The following is a 12,383-nucleotide window of genomic DNA, read 5'->3' as shown; positions in this document are numbered from 1 at the left end:
GAAATAAAAACTTTCACTTTCCTTATAATACCTTTGAGTGTTCTTCCTATTTAGAAGTATTTCTCTTTTAAAAAGAGGAAATCTCCAACTACAAATTGTTCCTTTTTACCATACACCGGAAGTAGGAAACGAAACCTGGTTGAGCTGAATATTGCTGAAGGAGCCAGAGAGGAGTTACCTAAGGCTACTTAGGTTTGGTCTGGAATAACCTAGTAAAAAGACTCCTGGTGTAACCCGGCGATATCTTGGTCAAAACGGGAAAAAGGTACGGAAGCATGTTGGACCCTTGTTCTTTTTAATTTTAAAATACGTTTAAATATTTGAATCTCTTGGGTCTTTTAAGGAAAATTCTCATAATTAATTTGAAACAGAAATATAAATACTTGCCTTAATAATTTTAAATTACACTTAAAAATAATCCCTATGTGTTTAAATTTTGCATACTTATTAAATATTTGTTATAATATGTGGTTTATAAAATTCATAAGTTTCTTAAACTTAGATATAATCTTAAATTTCATGGATAATAACTTACTTAAACTAATAATCTTAAATCGTTCATACTTATTAAATATTAAAATATTTGTTATGAAGAAATTAATATTTTTACTGATTGACTTATGGGCGACTGGATTATAGAAGGAAGATATACAGGGAATTAATTAGAAACCAAAAATTAAGGAATTTCAAAAAATTTCAAAAAACTTAAAGTAAGGAACGAAAAGTATGGAATTAGGATTAATGGATTTTCAAATTTTGAATTACTAAAATGTAATGTTCCAAAATTAGATTATTATAAATGTAATATTATTTAAGTAGACTATATTTAAACATACGAAAATAAACTTATTAATGTAAAAATATAAGTTGCTAATTTATTTATTTACAATAATATAATTAATCATCAATCATCAATTATAACACTGTATATGTAATTTATAACATAACCATGTATCTAATATATAAAATTATAGTAAATTCTGATATAATGAACTACAGAATCATATGATTGAAAGTTATAAAATTACTCAACATAATATAATTAATCAACATTTAAATAATTAAGTAATTCATATAAGGTGTAAAAAATAAGTAACTAATTTTGTTTTTATTTATTAACATTATAACAATTTTAATATAATTGAACACTAATTATCAAATCCAATATAATCAATCTTAATATTTAAAATCAGCACCATGTATTTAAATCAATAATTGCTAAATTTAGAATCAGTCAATCGGTCAACATATGTATTTATAGTTAATCTTAAGGATGGTTAATCAAATCCTTAATCAATTGAGCCATTAATGATTTAAATATTGTAATTGATATTTATATAATTGGTTCTAATTTTATATTTATGTAAAATTTATGTAAATTAATGATTAATTAACCGATTGACTCATACAAATTTTAACCATTGGATTTGTAAGTCATTGGGTAAACAATAATAAGCCAATGGGTCAACATCTCTAATTATAGTAAACCTTAATGATGCTTAATCAAATAGTTAATCAAATAATCAAATAATATACAATAATTAATTTAAATATAGAAATTCCGTAATTAAGCAATTTCCTTAATCAAAGGGATGATTCTTTCCTAAATTTTACGTGAATGGTACAAACCGATCAATTTGAAAAATTTTCATAAATATAATATTAGAACCAGTTATACTAAAGTTAAATCCTTAATCTCTCTATATTGAATCCTATTGATGAAATATCAATTAATAATCAAAATTATATATTATCTATAATCTAAAAACATTAAAGAAATCGTAATTAATTATTTTTAAAAGATACTTATAGTTACAATATACATAATAAAGAAATCGTAATTAATTATTAATTATAATTATTAGGTTGAAACATAATTATAAAAGATTTAAAATTAAACATTAAATGAAAGATGTAAGAAAATACTTTAAGAGAATTGATTAATCTTATTTAAATTTATTATTGATTTATTTTATTAACATGAAAATTAGAGAAGTCATTCATATACATGAAAAAGTCTAATCAACAACCAATAGGAAGAGAGGAAATGGACTTAAAGTCTATTGGTTTAATAGTATAGTTATATTTGAATTTAGAATTTCTTAACAAAACACATAAAGACATGATTGATTATTTAATGAAAAAACTATTTAAGTATATGTACCATAATATATTTAAATACAATGTGTATTTATTTATTGTTAAGTTTTCATTGCATTAATTTAAAGTGGTGTTAGTTATTTGTAATACTAATACATAGACAGATGACCATATGCGCTAGTTTGCCTTGTAACTGATAGACAGATGACCATATATTAGTGTGTCTTGTAACTGATAGGCATTAAGAATGCATCATGCATGTAAAATATTTTGAGTTATGTATTTGATACTAATTAAGTTTTTGAAGCATAGATATGAATGTCAATAAAATTTCATTCTACAATAGATTTATTGAATATAATAAATTTTTTAAATCTTTGAAACTTAAGTTTTATATACATATTCAAAGTTTATTGAAATTTAAATTTTATATATATATGTACTTGATTAGGGTTAACCTCAAATTCAAAATCATATATTTTTTTCTCAAAATAGTTTTTTTCCACCCGTATGTCACGCGGGCATATACTATGTTAACTATTAGTATTCTTAAAAACTTTTTTTTTTAATATATCCTCTCGATCCATCCAAATCAAACGTTTGTATATTAATAACAAAAAAAACAATTTAGAATGTTCTTACGAGAAACTAAATTTGACTAACTAAAGCACAACTCGATCTTATCATTTAGCCCGTCAAGTGGTGTAGATTTTACTTTAATACGCACCACGTGGATTTAGAGCATGTTTGGGATTGAGTTTGAAAAATATTTATTGGCTTATTGGTGTTTTCAACAAGTCAAAAAATTTAAATGTGTTTGACAATCACAAAAAACTTTCTTATTTTAGCTTTTTGAAAGGGTAAAAAAGCAGTACAAGACACGAGGTTAAAGAATGAGAGAGGAAAACACCAGATATATTCAGCTTTGTAAACAAACGAACCGAACCGTACAAGACATTGTTTATGTTTGTCTGTTAAGCTTTTATCAGGCAAACGAATGATTAACGAACACCTAACTGAACATTCACGACACATCTAAAAAATCGTGACTTTTGTCCATGTTCGTTTATTTAGGTAATCGAATGAAATTCATTGTTCATGTTCGTTCATTTACTAAATGAACGAACATAATAAACTTTCCGGCTAATAGTTCACCCAAAGTTTGATTCACAACTGCCCTTTAAAGCATTTTTTTTCTTACACGTTGTTTTGGCTTTGCCCTGTTCTTTTGTTGGTTGAACTTTGCTCGCCAGTGTGATTCGACGTATTTTTACTAGACTCATTTTGCAAATAATCCTCTTGAAAAAGATCCTGTTTTTTTACCATTATAATTAACAAATGAACATAAAACCATCATATAAAGTGTAATGTTTCTATAAATTCATAATATATTTATGAGTGATTATAGATTATGTCAATCTATTTTACATTGGATTTTTGACATATCACAATCTTGAACTAATCTTTAAATATACATCTGTTATGTTTTTTATGCATCAAACATGAATGCAATAGTTTCCTAATATCTTTTACTTAGATTAGGCAAAAGTCTACTTCTTCATACACGACTTTATTATAGTTTTTATACATTTAATTTAAAGAAACACTAATTAAAAACTTAAACGGATATGATTTGTTTAATAAAAAGTTTGCCTATTCTAGTATCTTTATAGTTATAATATATAAAAAGAAAACAGGTAAAAGTAAAAGACATTGCAGAATCAAGGAGGTGGGTCTCCATGTGCATATTCACTTCAAAACAAGAAACCACACTAGGATTGTAGCAGGTAACCTTCCAAGAACAGAGAAGCTTCTTTCTTTCTTTTTTATTTACAATCAGCTAACATTTGTTGACAATTATTGAATAATTAATTATTATTTATTAACTATTAGTTAATTATATTTATAAATAGAAGCTCTAAAGTCTAAACCTATGTGAATAGTAACTTTGAACCTAGGTGAAGCGTCGCGTGGCAATTTGTTATTGGGGACTGTTTTTTCAAAGATTTTATGTTTTTACCTACACCTGAAGTTTAATATAGTTACGTTTATTTGCCTGAACTTTGATAGAGTTATCATATGACTCTTAAATTTTAAAAATGTGTTTTTTTTAAACCATTTTATGATTTTATCACTAAACTTTAATATAGTTATCAGTCTAGTTCAGTAATATTTGGATCTAAGTTTCTTGAAAATCTCTTTTGACGTAAGAAATGGCATGTGGGCAGGTTGGGTTTGAAGGAACAAAACAAGAGCAAATGTGAGGTCATCAGTTCCAATGCATGTGGAGTATTAATAAGCCCATCAATTTAAGTTAAGCAAGCCCCACCAAGTGCATATACAGCCTACATGTAACATAATTTATGTACCCCAAATGCAACCTATATATACACAAAAATCACTGTCAAGATTCATGATTTAAATAATACCCAAATGGAAGCACAAAATGCGCAGCAGCATTTTGAGAACTCCCTTAATACTCTATAAAGTTGTCAAAAAAAAAAAAAAAGATTTGAGATTTGCTGTGAAAATGGTGGAGGGTTTATTAATTAGAGAAGGGAGATCTTTGGCTGAAACACCAACATGGGCTGTTGCTACAACTATTACTTTCATGGTTTTTGCTTGCTTGTTGGTTCAAAGATCAATTTATAGATTTGGGAAGGCAAGTTTTTAGTTTTTTCTTTTTTCAACATTTTTTTGCCTCTTGCTTCAAAGAAAATGCTACAGATTTGGGGTGGGAAAAGGTTATTTCACCATTTTTAAAGAAAAAATGGCTCTTTTTTTCTGGATTTGAATGGTTTATGGGTTTTGTTTGCCTATTGGTTCAAAGACCACTTTACAGATATGGTGGGGCAAGTTTTCAGTTGTTCCCAAATTTTTTTCTTAGAAACAAAATGTTTTTTTTAACCTTTTTTTTCAAGATTTAAATTATTTGTGGTTTTTGCTTGCCTGTTGCTTTAAAGATCACACTACATATTTGGGAAGGCAAGTTTTGTGTTTTTAACCTCTAAAAAATATAGGATCTTTTTGTTCAATATTTGAGTGATTTATGGTATTTGCTTGCTGTGGTTCAAACTTTGTTTTTCCCAAAAGAAGGTTATTTTTCTAAATCTTTTTGTTCAAGATTTGAAAATTTTATGATTCTTGCTTACCTGTTGGTTCAAAGTTAGTTTTTCATATTAAAAAAGGTTATTTTCTGAATCTTTTTGTTCAAAATTTGAAAGATTTATGACTTTTGCTTACCTGTTGGTTCAATTTCAAAGATCATGTTACAGATTTGGGAGTTCAAGTTTTGAGTTTTTCCAAAACAACAATTTATTTTCACTTTTTTTGAATCTTTTTGTTGTTGAAGATTTAAATGATTTATGGTTTTTGCTTGCTTGTTGGTTCAAAGGTCATAACATTTCATATGAAGGGAGTGCAAGTTTTGAGTTTTTCCTACTTTTTTTTTTCATTATTTTCAGTTTGTTTAAGCCTTTTTGTTCAAGATTTGAACGATTTATGAGTTTTGTGGTATGCAGTGGTTGAAGAAGACAAGGAGGAAGGCTCTGCTAGCTTCTTTAGAGAAGATCAAAGAAGGTCAGTCACAATTTTGATTGATTTAGAGTGCACTTTGTTGTTCATAAATTAGTTTAATTAATTATGTTAATCTAATAAGATTTCATCTTTTGATTGAAAAAGTCAATCAAATCTCTAAAATACTTTAGTAACACAAATAGGATGATCTTATTGTTATTACAATCCCATCTAGAAAACCAACTGATTGTGTCCTTTTTCTTCAAAATGAAATATTATCCTTATGAACCTTAGAAAATAACTACTTAAAATGAAAGTATATGTTCCCAGTAATTGTTGCTTATGTGGGTTTGACTTTTTAAGTATAAATGGTTGACCAAAAGTATTCAATTTGACTACCAGAATGTTGTCAACTTCACATTTCTTCTTGTGAAAAAGGATTATACAAATTTAAACTACATGGATTAATTCTTATAAAGTAATATTATCATATTTAAGATTTATATATATTTGATCATTATATTTTGATTGATGCCAGAGCTTATGCTTCTTGGACTCATATCATTGTTATTGGGGCAATGGGCGCATCTCATCTCAGAGATTTGTGTGGATTCCTCACTGTTCAGCAGTAAATTCTTTCTTTGCTCTAAAGAAGATTATGAGCTGGACAAAGAGATCGTTTTCTCAAGGTTATTATCGTCATTTTCAAACGAAACCGATATACCGCCTGAAGGACTACACTCGCGTCCTTCCCATCTGTGTGGCGAGGTAAAATATAAATCTATGGTTGTTGACATCTCATCATCATCATCATCATCATCATCGTACTCAGTATATCCCACCAATAGCAATGCTATGGTAGGGTCTGAGGAGGGTAAGATGTAGACAGCCTTACCTCTATCCCATAGGGATAGAGAGGCTGCTTCCGGTGAGACCCCCGGCTCGATAGTAGTTTTGCATCAAGCCTTGGACATAAGGCACATAGCACTCAATCATCGGGACACCGGCTGATCGGTGCATGTGCCCTTGTCTTTCGGCTATCAACGCCACCACATGATGCCTGATTAACCTTCCGCCACTTTTAACGTTATTTTCACGAGATTAGTAAAATAACGTCAAAATTAGTGCAATTTTACTTTTGCCCACCCGAGGGTTCACACATATATACATTATATGCGCGCACCGCAAGCAGGGCGTGGTTGTTGACATCTGTTTCTCTTTTTTTTCTTTTTTGAGTTTTTATTAGAGTATGTTAGTTAACATGCTTCATAGAGGTGGCAAAATGGGCTACTTGATTTCTTGTACGGATGAAGCCGGCTGGGTTGACTTGACCAGTTACACAAAAAACACTATATTTTTATATATTATTTAACAATTTAGGGGGTTTTATGCATTAAAAAGACATTGGACCAATTTTAACTAGTGTTGTTAAAAAAGCTTGCGGCTTGCTCGAAAAAAGCTCTGTAACAAGACGAGCCAGGCTGGTTTGTAAACAAGACAATCCGGCTTGGTTTGTAAACAAGACAAGCTCCTCAGCTCGTGGCTTGCTTATAAAACGGTTTGTTGGCTTGTTTAAATTAATAGCATATGACATATATAATTCATATAATATTTGAATCTGTCTATCGATCTTAAACAACTGGGGGAAAAAAATTCAAAAGCAGTACATACAGTATATGAATTATTTTTATCGCAACTTCCCAGCTGACCGACTTGGGACTGCTTAGCGACTTATGCAACCATGGTAAGAAAATAAATAAAAATAATGATCTGGATCGAGCTTTTTACAAGCCAAGCTCGACTATTCAGCTCATTAAAATAAACTAGCCGAGTCAGCTGGCTTAACTTAGAGCTTGAGTCCGCCCAACCTGTTCAAATCGTTTGATCTGTTGATTTAGGGGGTTTTATGAATTAAAAAGTTTTTACCACTTAACCACTTTCAAGTTGTGCGGGCCCATTTGACTTGTTTCCTTTTAATGTCATAACCTGCATTGACACATTCATAAGTAAATGCGTCCAATTAAATTGATTTGTATTGCAGGGACGAGAACCGTTTGTTTCTTATGAAGGTCTTGAGCAGCTTCACCGATTCTTGTTTGTTCTCGGGATGACTCATGTTCTCTATAGTTGTGTATCAGTCGGTTTAGCCATGAGCAAGGTACATTGTTTATTGAATCCTGGGGATTAGCAAATAATCCTTATGAGCTATGACCATGGGCTACAACAACTAGTTTAAGTTACTTTTCTAGTGTATGTATTTTTAGATATACAGTTGGAGAAAATGGGAAAATCAAGCAAGCCAATCGGCGCCTGAAAACTTGCAAGGTATGGACCAGAAGTTGATAATTGGGCATGTTCGGTAACATGTCAAAACGGGTCATTTTTTGGGTGGACCCAACATATATATTATTCAATAAATATGAATTTATTTAAAAACGGGTAACATGTCATAACAGGTTATTTTTTAAGCTTTTTATATTTATGTTACAAGTTAGACCGGTTACCAATGGAACATAATCCGAATCAACCCATTTACTAAGTAAATGGGGCGGCGAAAACAAGTTTAAAAAAAAAAAAACTAACTAAAATTTATCATCTTCAATTCTCATCACTTTGACACCATATAATGTGACCCATGAAATGGAAGACCGTTAAAATGCCTAGGCGAATAATTATGTTATAGCAATTGGGTTCATTTGCATATTTGTCTTAACACCTATGTTCATTATATAGCAAGGAAGATGAAGGTGATGAGACGCCAAGTTACTTTTATTAAGCATCATGCGACTCATCCGTGGAGCAGAAGCCGGATTCTCATATGGATGGTGAGGATTGTTTTCAACATATTAGAAATTAATGACTTTAATAAACTCATACATAAGTAGTGAAACCTAAACTCATACCAAAAGGTTACGGACACCATGAAGGTTTAAGTCCCTTAGCATAAGTTGTGTTTTACCTGATCTCATTGGTCGACAGAGTATTGATGGGGGGGGGGGGGTTCTGTAAGTTTACCAGTAACAAGTTTTCAGGGTCACCAAAAAGAAAATAAAAAACAATGACCAAGTTGTTAAGTGGTTCCAGTGAAGATATGGTTTGTTGTGTGTTTTATGATGATTAAAATGGATTTTTTTTTGTTGTTGTTTTCAGCTATGCTTTTTAAGACAATTCAAAAGTGGAATGCAGAAGTCTGATTATGCGGCGTTGCGATTGGGTTTCATCACCGTGGGTATTCTACCTTCTCTTTTAAGCTTCACATGTGAACTTCATTCTTGCAAGTTCACAATCACCTAATGGCACATGTGTAATTTCAGACTCATAACCTGCCACTTTCTTATAACTTCCACAACTATATGGTCAGAAGCATGGAAGATGAGTTTTATGAAATTGTGGGAATTAGGTATTAGGCCTCACCCTCATCTTCTTCTTGTCTCACATTTTCACTTGCATGTTTTATAAGATTTCTAATTTTTTATTCATTTTGCAGCTGGCCACTTTGGGCCTATGCTATAATATGCATCTTTGTAAACATTCATGGTAATAGTTAATATCTTTTATCTTTTTTCTCAAAACAATTTTACATAATTTCCATCGTGTTCTTGAATCTTGATATTTGAGGGTATTTTCAGGTCTTAACATTTACTTCTGGATATCCTTCGTCCCCGCCATTGTAAGTTTATTTGCCTCGTTTTGGGTTGTGTTTTATTTCAAACAAGTAAACCCAAAAAAAAAAAAAAAGCTAAAAGGGGAACGGGTCAAACAGCTCATCTTATGAATGCATACAACCCTGCAAATCACTTTTTGTTTATCAAAGGTTTATAGAAAAGTATTATTGTAATAATATTGTTTTAGTAATCTTAATTAACACATTAGCTATTATTTATAACAAAATAAAATTAAACAAACATGGTTGTTGACTTCATTGACTTGTTGCCTGTAAGTCAATCCAGTTCGATCTAACATGTTTTGACCCTTACAAATATGACTTGTTTTAAGTTTTAACCTGAACCTGCTTTGGTTCATTTTACCTTTTATTGTTGAAAGCTCGTGTTGCTGGTGGGGACAAAACTTCAGCATGTTGTGTCCCTGTTGGCACTTGAAATGGTAGAACCGCGTGGGCCCTCCGTTGGAGGAACTCAGGTGAAGCCGCGTGATGAGCTTTTCTGGTTTGGTAAACCCGAAATATTACTGCGGTTGATACAGTTTATCTCCTTTCAGGTGAATTTTTCATTTTTTGTTATATCTAACATATAATAAAAGGACAAGATAATGTGGCTTGCAACTTAATATAACAAGTTGAATTTGACACAAGGGCTAATAAAAGCAGTTCCTTTGACTCAAAAAAGTCAATTGTCAACACGCAAATTTTCTTATACTAGGGGGTGCATACGCGCCAAGCCGCTCACAATCTACTCGCTAAAAACTCTAATCCAGCTGAGCTTAAGTGGGCTCAAGCTCGAGCTTTTATTGAGGCTCATTTAATAAACTAGCTCAAGCCCGAGCCAGCTCGCGGGTCTATATGAGCCTTTTATTTGTATAACTTTTAGTTAATATATATTTATGTAATAATTATATTACATATTATGGTAAAAATATAAGAATAAAATAATTAATAAATGATAAACAAGCCGAACATGATATTTTGAATAGAGCTCTCAAGCCCAAGCTGTCTTGAGTTAAATGAGCTGAACGAGCTCAGGCTTGGCTCGTTTACACCCCTAGCTAGGCCACCCATACAGAAAGTAAATAACATCCTATGATTCTTACTTTTACAGAATGCCTTTGAGATGGCAACATTCATCTGGTCTTTGGTAAGTAAACCCCTGAAACTTTGTGGCTTTTGTTACACCAGATTTATCATTGTTTTATGAAACTGTCATGTGCAGTGGGGACTCAAACAACGGTCGTGTTTCATGAAGAACCATGTGATGATAGTTATTAGGCTGACTTGTGGGTATGTATCTCTTTCAATACTAGCTTTTTGTGTCAATATAAAACCAACCTTTGGTTAAAGTATGGTTGTATGATCATTGTTGCAGGGTTGTTGTTCAGTTTTGGTGTAGCTACAGCACTGTGCCGCTAAACGTTATAGTCACATTGGTTAGTATTCCCATTTTTTTTCTTGTTGTGGTATGAAACTGATCATCTGATCATTACAAGTTTGAATACTTACGGTATACTTTTATAGCATTTGATATAGTAATTTTGATTAGTATGGGTATAAACGAGCCGAGACGATCGTTAAAATCTTGAATTAGGCCGAGCTTAAACAAGCTCGAGCCTCAAGATGAGGCTCGCTTAATAATCGACCTTGAGCCTGAGTTTCATGCATTGAGCTTGAAATATTTACATAAGACATAAAAAATAATTAAATAAACAAGCCAAATTTGAGTTTGTACAATTATTCACGAGCTAGAATTAATATTAGACATAGAGCTCGATACGAACCGGCCTAAACAACCTCAAGCCCCAGATGAGGCTCGTTTAATAAACGATCTTGAGCCCAAGATTTATGCATTGAGCTTGAAGTATTTAAATAATACATAAAAAATAAAACAAAATTACAGTTAATATCCTTTATGTTTGTCTCTACTTTCAGGTTTCATCCTTAATGTTTAAAAATCAAACTAGACATCCTTTACGGAACTTGAGCTTGTAAAAGTATTCATGAGCCGGTGTCGATATTTAGAAATAGAGCTCGATACTAGCTGAGCTCTCTTAAGTTGGGCTCAGCTCGTTTACAGCCCTATTGCTTGCTGAGCATGCTTTCAATCTAAAGTTACTTATTTGCCACTCCCTTTTTCTTTATTTTAGGTTTTCTCCACATTAGTCTTGTGTTTAAAGATGGCAATTTTTCTAAAAAAAAAAACTTTCAAAACACAATAATTGATAGAAAAAAAATATATATCATACTATAGATTTAAATAGTTGTTACTGTAATGACATTTTAAGTCATTATATCTAATCTGTTATTAAAACTTGAAGCAATCCGTTTTAACCCGACATTTAAATTTCTTTTTTTTTCTTAGATGGGTTCTCGGGTCAAGAAAGCGCTGATTGCAGAAAGCGTTCGTGATTCACTTCACAGCTGGTGCAAACGAGTAAAAGAGAGATCAAGAGCGCTTCAGTCAGTCGCCACACGGTCAACATGTTCTCTCGGGTCAACCATTGACGAGGGCGATGAAGTAATAACCGTTGCATCCGGGACTTTGTCTCAATCATCTTCCACAGGCACCCTTAACCACCTTGATGATAACCAGGACTCCAATCCTCTGCCAGAACAAGAACTGTCGTTTCGCATGTCTGAATACTTGTCGGATACGGCGAGACATGCGGCAACAAATGAGGACATTGAAGAGGAAGACGATGAAGCTAAAGTTGAAACTCTTGAAGAGTTGTTTTACAAGACATGAATAGATGATGTGAAACTTGAAGTTATTGGGAGTTTATATTTATGTTTTGTAAGAATAATATAGTAATTAACTATAAAGAAATACGAGACTATTGTGGAGTTGCTAGCTCACGAGGCTTCAAGTAATTAATTCTCCATTAGGATAAGAGTGTATATTATACTGTTTCTAATGAAATCTAAACATTTAGAAAACAAATACTTACTAAAACTATAATATTAGTACAGTACTAATAGCAAATAAAAGATAGAGAAAAACGATAATATAACAGTAACATACAATGGTTATAGTCCAAACTCGCTCTAAAAATGATACAACCGAAAGAGAAGGAGGTTTCAACCAAATCAAGCATACAGT

General features: G+C 31.5%; 1 protein-coding gene across 2 annotated transcripts; it reads left to right on the top strand.

Moving 5' to 3' along the window:
* Positions 1–4,605: 4,605 nt before the first annotated feature.
* LOC143633777 (MLO-like protein 4) lies at positions 4,606–12,050 on the top strand. Of its 2 annotated transcripts, none has more exons than XM_077102025.1 (15): positions 4,606–4,762; positions 5,622–5,679; positions 6,155–6,384; positions 7,658–7,774; positions 7,881–7,941; positions 8,350–8,441; positions 8,767–8,841; positions 8,931–9,016; positions 9,104–9,153; positions 9,246–9,286; positions 9,661–9,834; positions 10,392–10,427; positions 10,503–10,570; positions 10,656–10,716; positions 11,646–12,050. In XM_077102025.1, the coding sequence occupies exons 1-15, from the start codon at positions 4,631–4,633 to the stop codon at positions 12,027–12,029; spliced, it is 1,665 nt and encodes a 554-aa protein (XP_076958140.1). In that variant the 5' UTR covers positions 4,606–4,630; the 3' UTR covers positions 12,030–12,050. The 2 variants fall into 2 exon arrangements, with proteins under 2 accessions (XP_076958140.1, XP_076958139.1); XM_077102024.1 differs by having other exon boundaries at positions 10,653–10,716.
* Positions 12,051–12,383: the final 333 nt, after the last annotated feature.

The sequence above is a fragment of the Bidens hawaiensis genome, unplaced genomic scaffold, assembly GCF_021521415.1.
Source record: "Bidens hawaiensis isolate Kalapana, Puna unplaced genomic scaffold, B.hawaiensis_p1.1 tig00006906_1, whole genome shotgun sequence".
Taxonomy (NCBI): Eukaryota; Viridiplantae; Streptophyta; class Magnoliopsida; order Asterales; family Asteraceae; genus Bidens; species Bidens hawaiensis.
Note: the sequence above shows the minus strand (reverse complement) of the source record. Positions and strands in the feature narration are given on the sequence as shown.